We start from the raw sequence: 15,360 nt of genomic DNA on the forward strand, positions 1-15,360 counted from the left end.
GAAACGAGGTTTTTTGTCCTGTAGAGTTCCCATAGTCTGGGTTTTACTGATTGCATCCCCATGGTTTCATTTAAAATGTTCCTCTGCCCCCTGGATTTTCGGTAAATGTTGGCTGGATTTAAATGCTTGATCTGATTCCAGTTTGATTTATTTTTTCTGGCAGGTATACTTCATAGGTGTTGTTACTCCTCCAATTAATTCATTAAGGATTGTAAAATCCTTATACTAATTTCAACATCTTTTCTTCATTTATTACCTGAATACTTCTGTAAAGAAAAATTTCACTTTATCAACCATTTGGTTATCCTCAGGTATAGTTCATATAGGAAACTTAATTAGACTTTTTTTCCCCCAAGTCTTTCCCCTTGTTTTGCCCTGTTTCCTTTAGTGAGAAATGGTTTTTAGAGAACAAAATCTGGGTGCTAGGAGTTGCCATTTCTTTTTGAGCCCTTTGAATTGCTTTGGCACCTTTGTAAAACATTGACCATATGTATGGATCTATTTTTAGATTCTCTATTTATCCCATTGATATATTTCTTTTTTTATGCCAATATCACACTCTCCTAAGGACTATAGCTCTACTAAGCCTTGAAATCAGATAGTGAGGTCTCCAAATTTATTCTTTGTAAAGAATTTTTTTGGCCATTCACATTTCTTTGCATTTGCTTATAAATTTTAGAATAAACTGTCAGTTTATACCCCCAAAAAAATGCCTGTTCAAATTTTCATTGGGAGTGCACTGAATCAATAGACCAAATTGGAAACAAATGATATTTTAACAAAAGTAAGTCTTCCAGTATGACATATGTCTTCATTAATCTAGGTGTTCTTTAATTTTTTTCTGCAATGTCTTATAATTTTCAGTGTAGAAATCTTGCACAGTTTTCATTGAATATATTCCCAGATATTTGATATTTTAAATGGTACTATTTTTTAAACTTCATTTTCTAATTTTTTCCTGCTACTATATAGAAATAAAATTTATTTTTGTATATTGGCCTTATATGATGCTACTTTATTTATTAGTTCTAGTAGGTGCTTTTTGGAGTCCTGAAGAGTTAGGATTTTCTATGTAAAAACTCTTATTCTTCCTTTCCAATCTGTGTGCCTTGTGTTTTGTTATCTGCCTTATTGCACTTGTCAAGATCTCTGGCATGATATTAAATATAAGTGGTATGAGCAGACGTTCTTGCTTTGTTCCTAATCTTAGAGAGAAGTTCACAATATTTCACCACTATGATGTTAGCCGTAGATACTACTCTTTATCAAGTTGAAAAAGTTGTCTTATTCCTAGTTTGCTGTGAGTTTTTATTATCAATGAACCTTGTTTTGGGTTTTTTTGTTTGTTTTCTGTTTTTGTTTTTGTTTTTTTCCTTCCAACTGTATTAGTCTCCTTACTCTTTTGGTAATCTCTTCCAGAGTTAACTACATCTATTTATAAGTGGTGAAATGTATAAGTATACATTTCAAATGTTGGCACTGCTATAAAAATGGTCTTGCCCTTTACTTCAACTTAGAATTCAGACTTGTGATTCTTGTTTTTTATATTCCAGTCCCAATTCAGACAACTGTAGAAGTTACCTAACAACAGTCTTATCCTTATTCATAGTGGTCTGCAACCTGGCTCTAGCTTCTCCAGGAACACTATAAGATGGATTTAGTTTCAATACGTATTAAACTAAGAGGCATTTTCTCAAATGAGTTTAAATGCATTTTATTTTTAGACAACCATGACATGTTTTTTCATAAAAACAATGCCTCCACTCCAAATAAATCAAAGTCAAAATAAATGAAGAGCTCAAGATGACATCAGTTCCATTGGTCTAAGTCCTGATGTTGTGTGGATGAAAAGCAGCAGTCAGTTATGACGACAAGTGATAGATCCAAAGTAATTGCCAAATTTGTTAACGTTTTTCCATTTCTAAACCATCCTTAAAGAAAATCATATATGGGGTCACACCATCCCCACAGTAATCCAGCAGAGCAACCATGTCATCTGGATTCACATTTCTACCAATAAAGAACTGGTAGTTTTTGAAATTAGCAAGGAAGTGCTAGATTTGTTCTGCAGCCTTCATTATAAAAAGCTTAACTCTGTCTGGTTTCTGTTCTTCAAGTTTGCCTTTGATTGATTTCATGTAATCTTTGATTTACTTCTTGTAGGCTCCTTTTGTGAAGCTGGTTTTCTGCAAGTGATGGTTCGTGACAATATCAACACCAGTGATTACTGTGCTTTTAGTACCTTCACCTTGGGTCCTGAAAGCACAGTGCAGCAGAGTACATTTCCATCAATGTTACCCTCTGTCATACTGACCGTCTTCCCCTCCACCTCCAGGCACAGCCCGTTTGTGATCTCCAGGATCTTATAGATGTTGGGCAACATCTCATCACGGCTGATGAGGTCCAGGTAAATAATCATGATGGCGGCTGGAGAGAGACAACAGCTGCCCCGGCTTAGCAGGAGGCCGGAGCTCAGAGGGAGCGAGGTGCAGCCGGAGCAGTGCTCAAGGGGAGGAGGAGCAGGTGGAAAAAGCAAAATCAAACTACCCAGAGTGAGGGTCAGACTCCACAGGTTTAAGGACTCAGTCCTCCACAAGATTGCCCTCACTTCAGATGTAAGCCACAAGTCTCAGGGCCACCTGCACTTCTGACTGACTGGCTATAAATTCAGGGGTTTCCATAGCCCCCTAGGGTTCAATAATTGGCTAGAATTCACTGAAAACACTATACTTATGCTTACAGTTTTATTATAAAGGATACAACTTAGGAATAACCAATTGGAAGAGGTACAGAGGGCAAGGTCTGGAAGGGTGCTGGATGAGGAGTTTCCATGCCCACTCCCCAAGGAGTCAGGGTGCAACACCTACTCAACACATCAATGTGTTCACCAACCAGCAAGCTCTTCAAGCTTCGGGTGTCCAGAGCATATTTTGAATCTCTGTTATTAGGTGTATACACATTTATGCCTAGTATGTCTTCCTGATTAATTGAGCCTCTTCTCATTATAAAATGTCCCTCTTTACCTCTCAAAATACCTCTTGATTTAAAGACTATTTTATCTAAATTAATATAGCCTTTTTTTATGCTTACTATTTTCATGGTATGTCTCTTTCCACTGTTCTATTTTAAATCTATCTGTTTTTTACATTCAGAGTGCTTTTCTCATGGATAAGTATACGTGTCTTTTTTTTTTAATCCAGTCAGACAATCTCTGCCTTTTAATTGGGGTATTTAATCCACTTGTGTTTAATACACTTATTAATATGATTGGGTTACATTTATTATTTGCTATTTATTTTCTGTTTGTCCCATACATTTTTGTTCCTTGTTACCTTGTTCCTGCCTTTTTAAGTTAATTGACTATTATTTAGTCTTCCGTTTTACTGCATTGGATTTTTAGCTATATCTCTTTTTGTGGTACTTACTGTAGGGATTATTAAATGAATTCTTAACTTATCACATTCCACTTAGAGTTAATATTGTACCACTTTATATTTATATAAAGTGTAAAAACTTATGACAGTTTAATTTTATTTACCCTCCTAATCTTTTGTGCTATTGTTGTCATATAATTTACATCTAGAAATGTTGTAAACTCTATCACTCAATGTGTTTGTGTGTTTACTAATTTTCAATGTGTTTAGGTTATATCATGTTTGCATTTTTTCCACTTTATTTCATGCTTTAAACCACGGTGTGGTAGATTTAAAATGGCTGCAAATCCCGCCAGATCTGGAGTCACAGGGACAGATAAAGCAGTGAAATAAAGGTCAACTGACAAGCTATATGATCTCTCTTGGGGTCTGTTTTTTTCTCTGTCAAAAAGATTGCTATGAGGATTAAATGCATTAAAGTTACTTTATGTTGAAGCTGGAGCTCAGTAAATGTTACTTTCTGTTCCCTTTAAGAAATTGAATTTTCAGGCTAAGATATTTGCAATTAACATCAATGCAAGTTATGTATTGTGAACCAAATAATAATGAGAAGCAAATGAAATATAGACAAACCAAATAAGAACTCAAGAAAAATATTAATTTCTACTTATCCCAAGCTGCATGGTACAAAAAATTTGTTAACTGGATACAATAAAAGTAATTACCCCCACGCCCTTACCTTAACAGAATTGATATTTTGTAGTTCTATTAACATGTCGATAAGTAATTCTGCTCCCAAATAGAATGGTAAAACAGAGGTACAGAGGAAACCATCCTGGTTAATAGGAAATATTTTATACAGATCCACTGCTTGTTTAAGAAGTATTTGCAACTCCTGAGTAAAGTTCCAAAAGGCCCGACAGCAATTCTGAAGCAGAGTCCAATAGCCGCCACGATGAGCAAGAACCTAAGACAAACACAACATCCAAAAGTCCCCAAATTCCCAAAAATTACAGACCCCTGAATGACTTTACCTTTCTGCCCCAGGTCATGAGTCTACTAAGTGGTGAGCTAGGATTTGCACACCCGTGGTCTGACTCCAACACTCTCATTGTTCTAGGTGCTGGGAAAGTAGCAGTGAGCGAGGGAAACCAGGTCTGCCCTTGTGCTGCTTTTGTTTATTAGAGGAGACAGACACTAGATAAGCAGACAAATAAAAATATAATTTCAGGGAATAATAAATGTTGTAAAGAAAAATAAAGCAGAAATGGGTCAGAACCTGATGAGGGTGAGAAGACATCGTTTTAGACAGGGTGGTCAGAGGAGAAGTCCTCTCTGAGGAGGTGACATACGAGCAGAGGCCTGAATGTTGAGTTGAACAAGTCATGTGAAGTTGGGGGTGGGGGTATCGGGCGGAGGGGGGCATTTGAGGCTGCGGGAACAACAAGTGCAAAGGATGGAGGGTAAACCCGAAGGCTGAGGAGGCAATGAGCTTAGTGCTTTCCAGAGGAGAGAGTGAACTGAACAAGAGCAAGAGGAGCTGAGTTCTGAGAGGCGAGCAGGACCCAGACCTTCTAGGGCCCTGAAGCTGGTGGAAAGGAGGGTAAGGTGCAATGCTCACGGACCAGGGGGATGATGTGAGGTTACTTCACATTTTTAAAAAAATCACTCTCTCCACTCCATGGAGAATATAAGACTAAGTGTTCCTTTCTTCTCTAGAAAGGATAGATTTCATCTCAGCTCTTGAGAGGTTTGAAGTATATCCCCTTCCTGCTATGAGAAAAAGGAAACTAATTTCTTTGTAGCTAATGATTCCAATTCTGAGTTTAATAATCTATCATGTAATATTTAAGAAGAAAAAGAGAGAAAAGCATTTGAGAGAAGACACAGGTGACCTATAGTAGGGGGTGAGGGGGCAGGGGCCAGGCTTTCATGTACTCTAGAAAGATCTTCCCTTGTGCTGGTGGGAACAGAGGAGTCTACGATACCCCAGGAGAGAGCAAGACCCCAGAAAGGAATCCCTGGTGTCACTAGAGAGGCCCATGTCCCAAGTGTGGCAAGAAAGCAGCAGAAAGGTGTCTGAATATTCATGGAGACTGTGTAGACAGGGACAAACGCCACCTCAGCTCTGGGTGGACGGATGACTGAAGACTAACGGAGTTCACCCCTCTCGCTGACAACTCGACAATGCCTAAGACCTCAGTACCAGGGCAGGCAAACCTCAGAAATGACTGACACAAAATCCAGCAAATTTAGTCTCAACGTTGAAACTAAAATTACAGATAATAAGTAAATAAATACGATATATCTTACATGCCCGAATTTATAGGCTGAGATGTATGTCTACTACATTAGCAAATAAGAAGGACCACCTTACCATTGCTCTCCTGCAATATAAAAAGATTTTCATAAAATGATCCAATAGACCCAAATTTGCTGCTTTATCCTTTTCTTTAGCACAAAGATCTGATTGAGAGTCTGGGTTGTAAACCGTTTGTGTCTTGGAAACATCTTCATCACTCATTTTGGAATTAATAAATGCCGAAAATTCTTCAGCATCTGCAGTACAAAAATAAAGTATGATATTATTGACAACAGAGAATTAAGTCCCAGAAAACACAGTTGGTGATAAGCATCAAATGAGTAATTCAGATAACAAATGCTACATAAACTTGGAGAAAGGACAGGATTATCATGGACACAATGAACCAGGGAAAGTTTCTAGAGAAGGAGGCACTTGAGTTAGGTCTTAAAGGGTGGATATGATTTAGCCATACAGGAAGACTACGGAGAAGAACATTCTAGGCAAGGGTGAAGGCCAAAGAAACAATGTAGATGCAAGAATGTCATGTTTTGGGGGGGGAGGATGACAGGATCCCATTGTTCCTTAATTTTCCCCCAAAACAGGCCATTCCCAGGACACGTACACTAGAAGGTGTGTGGCGTCCCCTGGAATTAGGCCATGCAGCAACCTGGCCACTCATTCTCCTGTTGGTGTACTAGAAAAACGCAAAGAATTTCCCCTGCCACAAACCTTCTCTTAGAACTCTGCATTAAATAAGTCTCAAGAGCAGAATATTCTATTGCCGATTTCATGAGAAGTCTTAGATAAGGAGCTAGTTTAAAAAAAAAAACAACTCATGGGGCCGGCCCAGTGGTGTAGTGGTAAAGTTCGCGCGCTCTACTTCCACAGCCCGGGGTCCACAGGTTCGGCTCCTGGGTGTGGACCTACTCACCACTTATCAAGCCATGCTGTGGCAGGCATCCCACATATATAGTAGAGAAGATGGGCACAGATGTTAGCCCAGGGCCAATCTTTCTCACCCCAAAAAAAAAAACACTCAAGAAGCTATATATTATAATCTACATACAAAACTCAGACTCTTTCTATGTCTATATTACTTTCAAATACTTCATTATTCATGGTATGACATACAGCAACCAGTTAAACTTAATTTATACCCTAGAAGAAATTAGAAAGCATGCCATGTACCTCAAATATGAATCAATACTCCTGGGGCAGTCAACCAGCATATGAAGTATCCTGATCAGCAATTAGTTACATAGCACTTAAAGTACCATTATTAAAAATCTACATAAGAGGGTTTGTAATAGCATAAAAATATTAGAAATACATTTTTATTTATGAAATGAGTGGTATTCAAGATAGGTGATTGCTTAGGAACAGTGTTATCAGTACAGCACCCAGATTGAGAGCCCTGTTCACCTGTACCTCACCACCTCCTGGAGCCCGCTGTCACCTGACCAGATGACAATATTGGTTGGTTCTGCCATCAGAATATTACTGCATTCATCTTGGACTGAGCTTTCAAGGAAGGTGCTAGTTGCAGATCCTAGGCAAGAGTGGGCTCCCCTGAGTACAGAATCAGTACTATAATACAGCTATGTGACTGTTTCCATGCCTGCTTGCATCAGTGTGTCTGGTGGACTTCGTTCTGAAACTTACTTCCACTAAAACAGAACATCTGATAGCAAGTCTTCACCTGTCTTGACTACTGGAGGCTACCATTATTTTAAAAAGAACATTATATTTGCTGAACAGCCAAATTGGTTTAGGACAGAACACAAACATAGATATTTCCAAATATACATGCTGATACCATAAAAATATAGAAATTTTTTTAAATAGAGCAAATAATCTCCTACAAAATATCACAACTCAACATAAATTCGTGTGTACCTCTGTATGTGTGTGGGGTGTGAGTGTGTGTGTTGCATTAGTGAATAGAAATCTAGAAGCAATTTGATAGTATACAACATATTTATTTATTTTACCTGATGGTAAATGGACCTTTCTCTTTTTAGCTGTCAGAAGGAAATCAAGTATTGCTTTATAGTTTTCTAGAGTCAATTTTCCTGTTGGTAATACCGTTCCCGAATTATACAGTGAGAACATATTAGGATCACATGATCGGAAACTGCAAGGGGGGAAAAAAACCTCATTAAAAAAACAATACGAGCAAAATTGAATTAAATCTGTCAAATACAGTCTACTTTAATTTTTAAAATATTTGTGAGTTAGTGCTCCCAGATTTTGGATCATAATGTATTTTGGCATTTAATCAAAGCCAAACAATTTCCCATTAAATTTTAAAATTATACAATGTAACTTTGCTCTAAGGAATTTTAACATCAGTATCTATTTCCCTGAAAGGGCCCTTGAAAATGGGAATGGAAGATTTACACCCACTGTAAGAGCTCTGGAACAATAATTTACATCAACTTAAAACCACTTGATTTAAACAAAACTCAATGAAGATGACTACTATGTAGAGCAATGTGTCCACAATCAACATTATTTCTTTTTTAAGATAAGCTCTAAGAGTAAATAATCTTCCACCAAAAATAAATAAATACTGAGTATATATTAACGATTTTAATAAAATTGAATTTAGCACCAAGTTATCCTGACACAAATTTGGTCATTGTCTAATTATTGTGCTGTCAAGTAATCATGCATGAATGGTCATGTATGATGGGAAGTTCAGAGAAGACTTCTCAGTGTTCAGAGGACAGTAAAGAAGCCCATCTGATCTTAACTGTTTTCCCTCTCATGGCCTGATGAATGGGTCACTTTGCCAAAAGCCTTCCCTGTTGGTCTAACTGCTTCTTAAATGCAAGTCTGGTCTAGCCTTCATAGAAAAGGGATCTATCTGGAGACGTTTTTGCCAAGGTTCAGTCTGGTAATGATTTTAACCAAAATTCTGGGGAAACAAACTAAGACCAAGTTCATTGTGGATTTCAACCTGCATATTTTATCAATGGATTATTGAAATAAATACCCTCTTAATTCATATCCCTGTCACCAGTCTTTCTTTCCTCCAATCCATTTGATATGATGCTGCCAGAGAAATTTCTTATCATAGTCCTGCTCAAAAACCCTTAACAGTCTCCCACTATATACAAATTAAAGTTCAGATTTAATAGACAGTTAAGACCCTCCAGGATCTAGTTAGTACCAGCCTTCTTTTCTAATTATTTCATGTCACTCCCTTTCATATGCCCTAGATTCTGATGAGATCATTTGGGGTTCTCATTTGGGGTTCCCCCCTGGGCTATGACTCATGTTCTTCTATCTGGAATGCCCATTTCCCTATTGTTCATCTGTAAATCTTGCCTATCCATCAAGACCCAGGCCAAGTGGCCCCTCCCATGAAAACTTTCCTGTTAGTCTCAGCCAAAGGAAAGCCTTCTTCCTAGGAGCAAAGAAGACTTTATGTGTACTTCACCTTCTACCATTATTTGTGAATATTTGTGATCTACCCTACCAGACTCTAACTTGTATATCCTGTTCATGTTTGTATGCCCGTTGCACCTATCTCAGTACCTTGTATCTAATAGGTGCTCAATAAGTATTTTTTTTTAATGAAAGACTACATCACCTTTTTTAATGATTGAATGGTATTCCATATTATGAATTTATCTTTTATTTTTATCTCCCATAACACCTTAGCCAAAGACATTCAAAAAGAGCACAAATGTCTTTTGAATTAATGATAGAAAGTTTACATTGTATGAGAAAATATAATCTGTGTTTATAGAGGCTTAAAATATACTTCTGAATGAAACAGAGAATTGCCTAACGCCCACTAATATCTACAGTTATTGTACAATCAATATTACACTTCTCTTGGAATTACACCTTCTCCCTTCACTGAAAGCTATATCAACAAATATATTCAAGATATATGCAAATTAGTACTTCATAGGCACCTATACCCAATACTTGTTTGGAAAAGAGTCTGAGATAACAAATTAAAAAATATGCCAAGGCCCAGCCTCGTGGCTTAGCGGTTAAGTGCGCATGCTCCACTACTGGCGGCCTGGGTTCGGATCCTGGGCACGCACCGATGCACCGCTTGTCCGGCCATGCTGAGGCCGCGTCCCCCATACAGCAACTAGAAGGATGTGCAACTATGACGTACAACTATCTACTGGGGCTTCGGGGAGAAAAAGGGAAAAAAGGAAGATTGGCAATAGAAGTTAGCTCAGGGCCGGTCTTCCTCAGCAAAAAGAGGAGGATTGGCGTGGATGTTATCTCAGGGCTGATCTTCCTCGCAAAATAAATAAATAAATACACCAATGACCAGTAAAGACACAAGCATTCTGTAAACCTCTTTAAGTTATTATCAACATAGGAGCCCTAAACATACACATACAACCCATGCTCATGAGACTAAAAAAGTATTATCCATTGGTAATATACTATACCTGACCATTGTATGTGAAGTGCCAGATTTCATCTTCGTACGTTCCCCCAGCTTTACTAAAAGCAGGTTGAAGTGTGCACTTGCCAGATACAGGTTCATCTGAGCTTTCCAGGGCATCTCCTCAAGAAATATCTGATGGAACCTCTTCCTCTTAACGTAATTTAATATGATAGGATTCAAGTTATCCACCAGGACTCGATATGCTATTTTTCTAACATCGGCTCTCTTATTTCTGCCGAGGGAGAAAGAAGTTTCGAAATTACATAATCTTCCAGATATTTAATAAAGATGAATGATTCCAATTTGTACAAAATACATCAAGAAGTCACTTGACTGCACTTATGCAAATGTTTCTGGTTTATTCATCATTTCCTTAGTGCTAAAAAAGTGAAATAGAGCAGTGAGGAAGGCACCAGGATAAACACTAGGGACAAAGACACTACGTATTGCCTTAAATTCTCCCTGATGTCTGTGTCCTGAGGTCAAACCAAATAGAGCTTTTCTTTTCCATACCCCAAAGGCCACTGAATTAGACAACTAAATTATAACATAATGTTCGCGTTCATCAACTAACTTCAACGTTAAACAAGAAAGTCATTTCTCTGTATTGTTTCTTAAGGAAAAAAACAATGGGGCAAAATTTTTTCTATCATTAGCTAGACTACAGAGGAAATAAAACATCAGTCAACTACAGATGAAATAACTTCATAAATCCATATTCAATATGCTCTGGAAAAAAACTATTTCAAAATTTAGCTGATAGTTCAGATTTTAAGTATAACATACATTCAATTTGTTTAAAATTATTCCCACCAAAATCTCAAAGTACTCCAACTATTTTTATAGTTACATAGTTGTTTCTATGGCATGACTTCATTTCTTCAAAATACCTTATCAATATATATTTTTTTTTATTGTTGATGATGTACCTGACCCATTGGTCAGTGCCATTCTACCTGATTTACATTGGAGAAGAGAAAAATAAATATCTCAATTGGTAAGTTAAAGTATCTTGCTCACTTCAATAGATACCGTGTCTGAATCCGAATCAACACACACACACACACACACACACTCAGAAGAAAAAGACGGAAAGAGGGATGAAAGGAAGGAAGGCAGACAGACAGACATGGTTGTCCCAGAGAAGCAGAAATTTTGAAGAAGACAGGAAGGAAGGAAACTACCTTTTGACATGTAGTGTTTACATAATCATTCAGTTCTAAATATTTTGTATTTTGTTGATGGTTTCCTTTTAATCCGAGGTTTTTTGAGCTTTTTGTTGTTGTTTGGTTGTTTTAGTGATATGTTATTTGGTTTCCAAATGAATGGGAATGTTTTAAATAACTCTATCTTGAAAATATAATTTCCAAAATAAAAATCAATCTTGTCCCTGTATGAGGAGGTCAAGTCTCCTCGAAAGCCCAAGGAGAATTTGACAGGACCAGCTGCATCTTCCCTGCCATTGAGAGTGAGATAGTCCAGGGAGATCAGTGAGAGGACAGTCTTCCTCCACACATCTTGGCAAGGTAACAACAGACTCCAGGTGGCGTGGAAGGGAGCTAACAGCCAGCCCACAGAGGGTAGAGAATGCTTCTCCTTCTACCACCTGAGCAGTTCCTAACACGTAGGGTTCTCCAACAACCAGCTCTGTGCCCCTATGAGCAACAGATGTGAGGGGACCCAGCAGCCAGAGAGGATGCTCAGGAAGGACACTCAGCATAAACGCTGAGTGATGTGGAACCATAAGAGGAAGCAGATGGAAATTTGAATTGGAAAAATATTAAGGAATCCAGAAACTACCTTCCGTGTATTCTAGCTTGAGCACTGTTAATTGGTAAAGAGTATCCACAAAAACAAGCCTACCACAAACATCATTCTTTTTTTTTTTTGTGAGGAAGATCGGCCATGAGCTAACATCTGCCGATCCTCCTGTTTTTGCTGAGGAAGATTGGCCCTGGGCTAACATCCATGCCCATCTTCCTCCACTTTGTATGGGACGCCACCACAGCACGGCCTGACAAGCGGTGCGTTGGTGCGCGCCTGGGATCCGAACTGGCGAACCCCAGGCCGCCGCAGCGGAGCACGCGCACTTAACCGCTTGCGCCACCCAGCCAGCCCCCCACAAACATCCTTCTTAATGATAAAATGTTGAAAGCTTGAAAGCTTTCCTCTGAAATGGGATTCAGACAAAGATGCCCACTAACATCACTTCTTTTCGACATTGAAATGGTGGGCTTAGCCAGAACAGTAAGGCAAGAAGAAGGGTACAGGAGGCATAAGGATTGAAAGTAAAGAAATAAAACAGCCACTAATCATAGACAACATGACTATATGTTTATAAAACCCAAAACAAACCACAGATAAGGTATTAGAATCAACCAGCGAATTTATCAAGCCCACTGAAGACAAAGTCAATATACAAAAATATAATTCTATTTCTACATACCAGCAATAAACAAACAAATAAAAATGAAATTCTAAAAAGGTATTTCCAGTAACTTCAACAAAATACCTAGGAATTAGCCAAAGCAAAGATGTAGAAGACTATTCACAGAAAACAGAAATTATAAGGATAATTTTAAACTGTATAGAACTAAACGAGAATAAAAATTATAATATAAAATATATTATATTAATCTAATAATTATTATATCATTAATATAATATTATATATTATAATTAATTAAAATATATAAATTTTATAGTTTTATAATATATAATTATATATATTTTATATAATTATAATTAAAATAATATATATTATATTATATAATACATTATATATAAGTAAATATATATTATATATTTTATATATAATATTATTATATATTATAATATATATTAATATACATTTTATTAAAATTTTATATTAAATTTTATTGATTTAATTAATATTAATTATTTAAAATTATTAAATTTTTAAATTTAATTATTATTAAAAATTATTAAATTAAAATATTAAAAATTTTAAGATACAGCTAAATAATGATTAGAAGGAGACATATAGCCTTCAGTGTTCATGTTTTCTGGATTCAAAGCAATCCAAACCAAACTTCCAAGAAGTTCTTCGTATTCTTAAATTATCATTGTAATTTCTATTTTTCCCCATGAATTATTTTTAAATGTCTATTTAAGATTTTTAAATGCATAGGATCTTTTTGGTTATCTTTTCAAAAATTGGTTTCTAATTGCATTATAGTAAAATGTGGTTTGTATGAGGAGTCCAACTATTTGATATTTCTTGAAACTTGTCTTATAGCCAATGCTATAAATGTTCTATGTATGCTTTAAAAAATGGGCACTCTCCAGTTGTTAACTCTTCATGACGTTTCTTTCTCCTAAATTTAGAATCAGCTTGTCAATTTCCACCAAAAAAACCCCAAAATTAAAGGTAAGCATCCTACTTTAAAAGTTAGAAAAAGAACAACTGAATTAACCAAAGAAAGAAAATAGGCACCCAAGAGAAATAAAAACACGTCTAAACCAAAACTTGAATATAAATGTTCATAGAAGTATTATTCATAATAGCCAAAAACTGGAAGTGAAGATGGGTGCTTGAGGGTTACTGTAAATATTCAATAAGAACATGATTACCCTTGAACCTCGTGCCCAACACAGACACAGATGAAAAGAAGTTAATCTTGTTAATTTGCTGTTTTCTTGTTTAACTTGAGGGGTGACTCAAGGGTCAAAAGGATTTATGAGCTTGCTTTGCAAAAGAAAAATAATGCCTTCAAGGAAGTTATGATCACCAGATAAGCAGCCCATGGTACATGCTACATTGATGAAGCTTGAAAACATTATGCTGTCAGAGAAGCCAGTCACAAAGGATCACATGTTCTATGATTCCACTTATATGAAATCTCCAGAATAGGCAAATCTGTAGAGACAGAAAGTAGAATAGTGGTTGCCTAGGGATAGAGGAGAGAGGTTGCAGGGTGACAGCTAAGGGGTGCAAGGTTTCTTTCTAGGGTAATGAAATGTATTAAAATTGATCGTGGTAATGGTCAAACAACTTTGTGAATATACCAAAAGCCATTGAATTGTATATTTTAAATGGGTGAATTTTATGGTGCCTGAATTACGTCTTATAGGGGACAAGAATATGCCACCTCAAAATATGCTACTTTGACATAAGGATGATTTTGAGCTGGAGGTAAATGAGTATCAACAGATGTAGAAATGTGCCTTCTCGGAGGTTCCCACAACTGACAAAAAGCAGAAACTTCCGATAAAGGAGGAATGCCATAAATTCCTTCTCCTGGGGAAATTTTAAACCCATGAAGAAGACAGAACGTCTGTGCGAAGATGGACCTACACAAACAAACCTTACTCCATTAATTTCCCTCATATATTTACCTTCTCACAATTTGCCACCCTTGAAAACCTACAACACTTTTCCTCATTTTATCATTTATACAAATTTATTGTTCTTTTATTAAGATGCTATATAAGCCCAAGTCCTAACCACCCCTTTGAGTTACTCATCACTTCCGTGGCCCAGGGTTCGGGGGTTTGGATGCTGGGCATGGACCTATACACCACTCATCAAGCCATCCTGTGGAGGTGTTCTACATACAAAATAGAGGAAGATTGGCACAGATGTTGGCTCAGGGACAATCTTCCTCACAAAAAGAAAAAAAATGCATGTTACAACAAGGATGTGCATAATCACAAATTCTATTCAAGATTGAACTTGAGGACCTAATCTGCAGGCTAGACAAGAAAAGGAAATAAGAGGCATGAGCATCAGAAAGGAATAAACAAAACTCTTTAGATAAAAAACGTTAAAACTTTCTTTAGATAAAATAGCTCACAATATGACTGTCCACATAGAAAATCTGTATCTGTGAATAAATTATCAAGTTGTATAGAAAATCAGGTTGTTTATAAACCAATTATATTCCTATACAAAAGAATAGAAGCATTCAAAAATGTAATTTTAAAATACCATTTACACTAATACCAAAAAGCATTTCTTTAATGTAGCTAACAAAAGATGTATAATACCTTTATGGAGAACATCATAAAAATTTATTGAAAAATATTAAATAAGATCTAAGTATGTGGTCTGTCTACTAATCGAAAGACTCAATATTGAAAAAAAATACCAATCTATATTTCAACTCTATCACTATCAAAATTATGAGTTTTTTGTAATGCTCGACAAGCTATTCCAAACTAGTTTGCGGAAGAAAATCCAAGACTTGCATGAAGGAAAAGAACATGCTGGAGAGACTTGTTCTATCAGACAA

At 36.6% G+C, this 15,360-nt stretch overlaps 1 protein-coding gene and 1 pseudogene across 6 annotated transcripts in view; both read right to left on the bottom strand.

Annotated features, from left to right (window-relative positions):
• CFAP54 (cilia and flagella associated protein 54) overlaps window positions 1-15,360 on the bottom strand; it is a 289,887-nt gene that overhangs the window by 155,196 nt on the left and 119,331 nt on the right. For all 6 annotated transcript variants that reach the window (XM_087449073.1, XM_087449072.1, XM_014780106.2 and 3 more), the window contains exons 33-36: window positions 10,107-10,337; window positions 7,671-7,813; window positions 5,752-5,933; window positions 4,114-4,341 (exon numbers count right to left, since the gene is read on the bottom strand). In XM_087449073.1, the coding sequence (XP_087305199.1) occupies window positions 4,114-4,341; window positions 5,752-5,933; window positions 7,671-7,813; window positions 10,107-10,337 (784 nt within the window). The remainder of the gene's footprint in view (window positions 1-4,113; window positions 4,342-5,751; window positions 5,934-7,670; window positions 7,814-10,106; window positions 10,338-15,360) is intronic.
• On the bottom strand, window positions 1,860-2,419 carry LOC101409022 (translationally-controlled tumor protein-like; annotated as a pseudogene).

Source organism: Ceratotherium simum, chromosome 25 (assembly GCF_057802395.1).
Source record: "Ceratotherium simum simum isolate JZ-2026a chromosome 25, ASM5780239v1, whole genome shotgun sequence".
NCBI classification, from domain to species: Eukaryota; Metazoa; Chordata; class Mammalia; order Perissodactyla; family Rhinocerotidae; genus Ceratotherium; species Ceratotherium simum.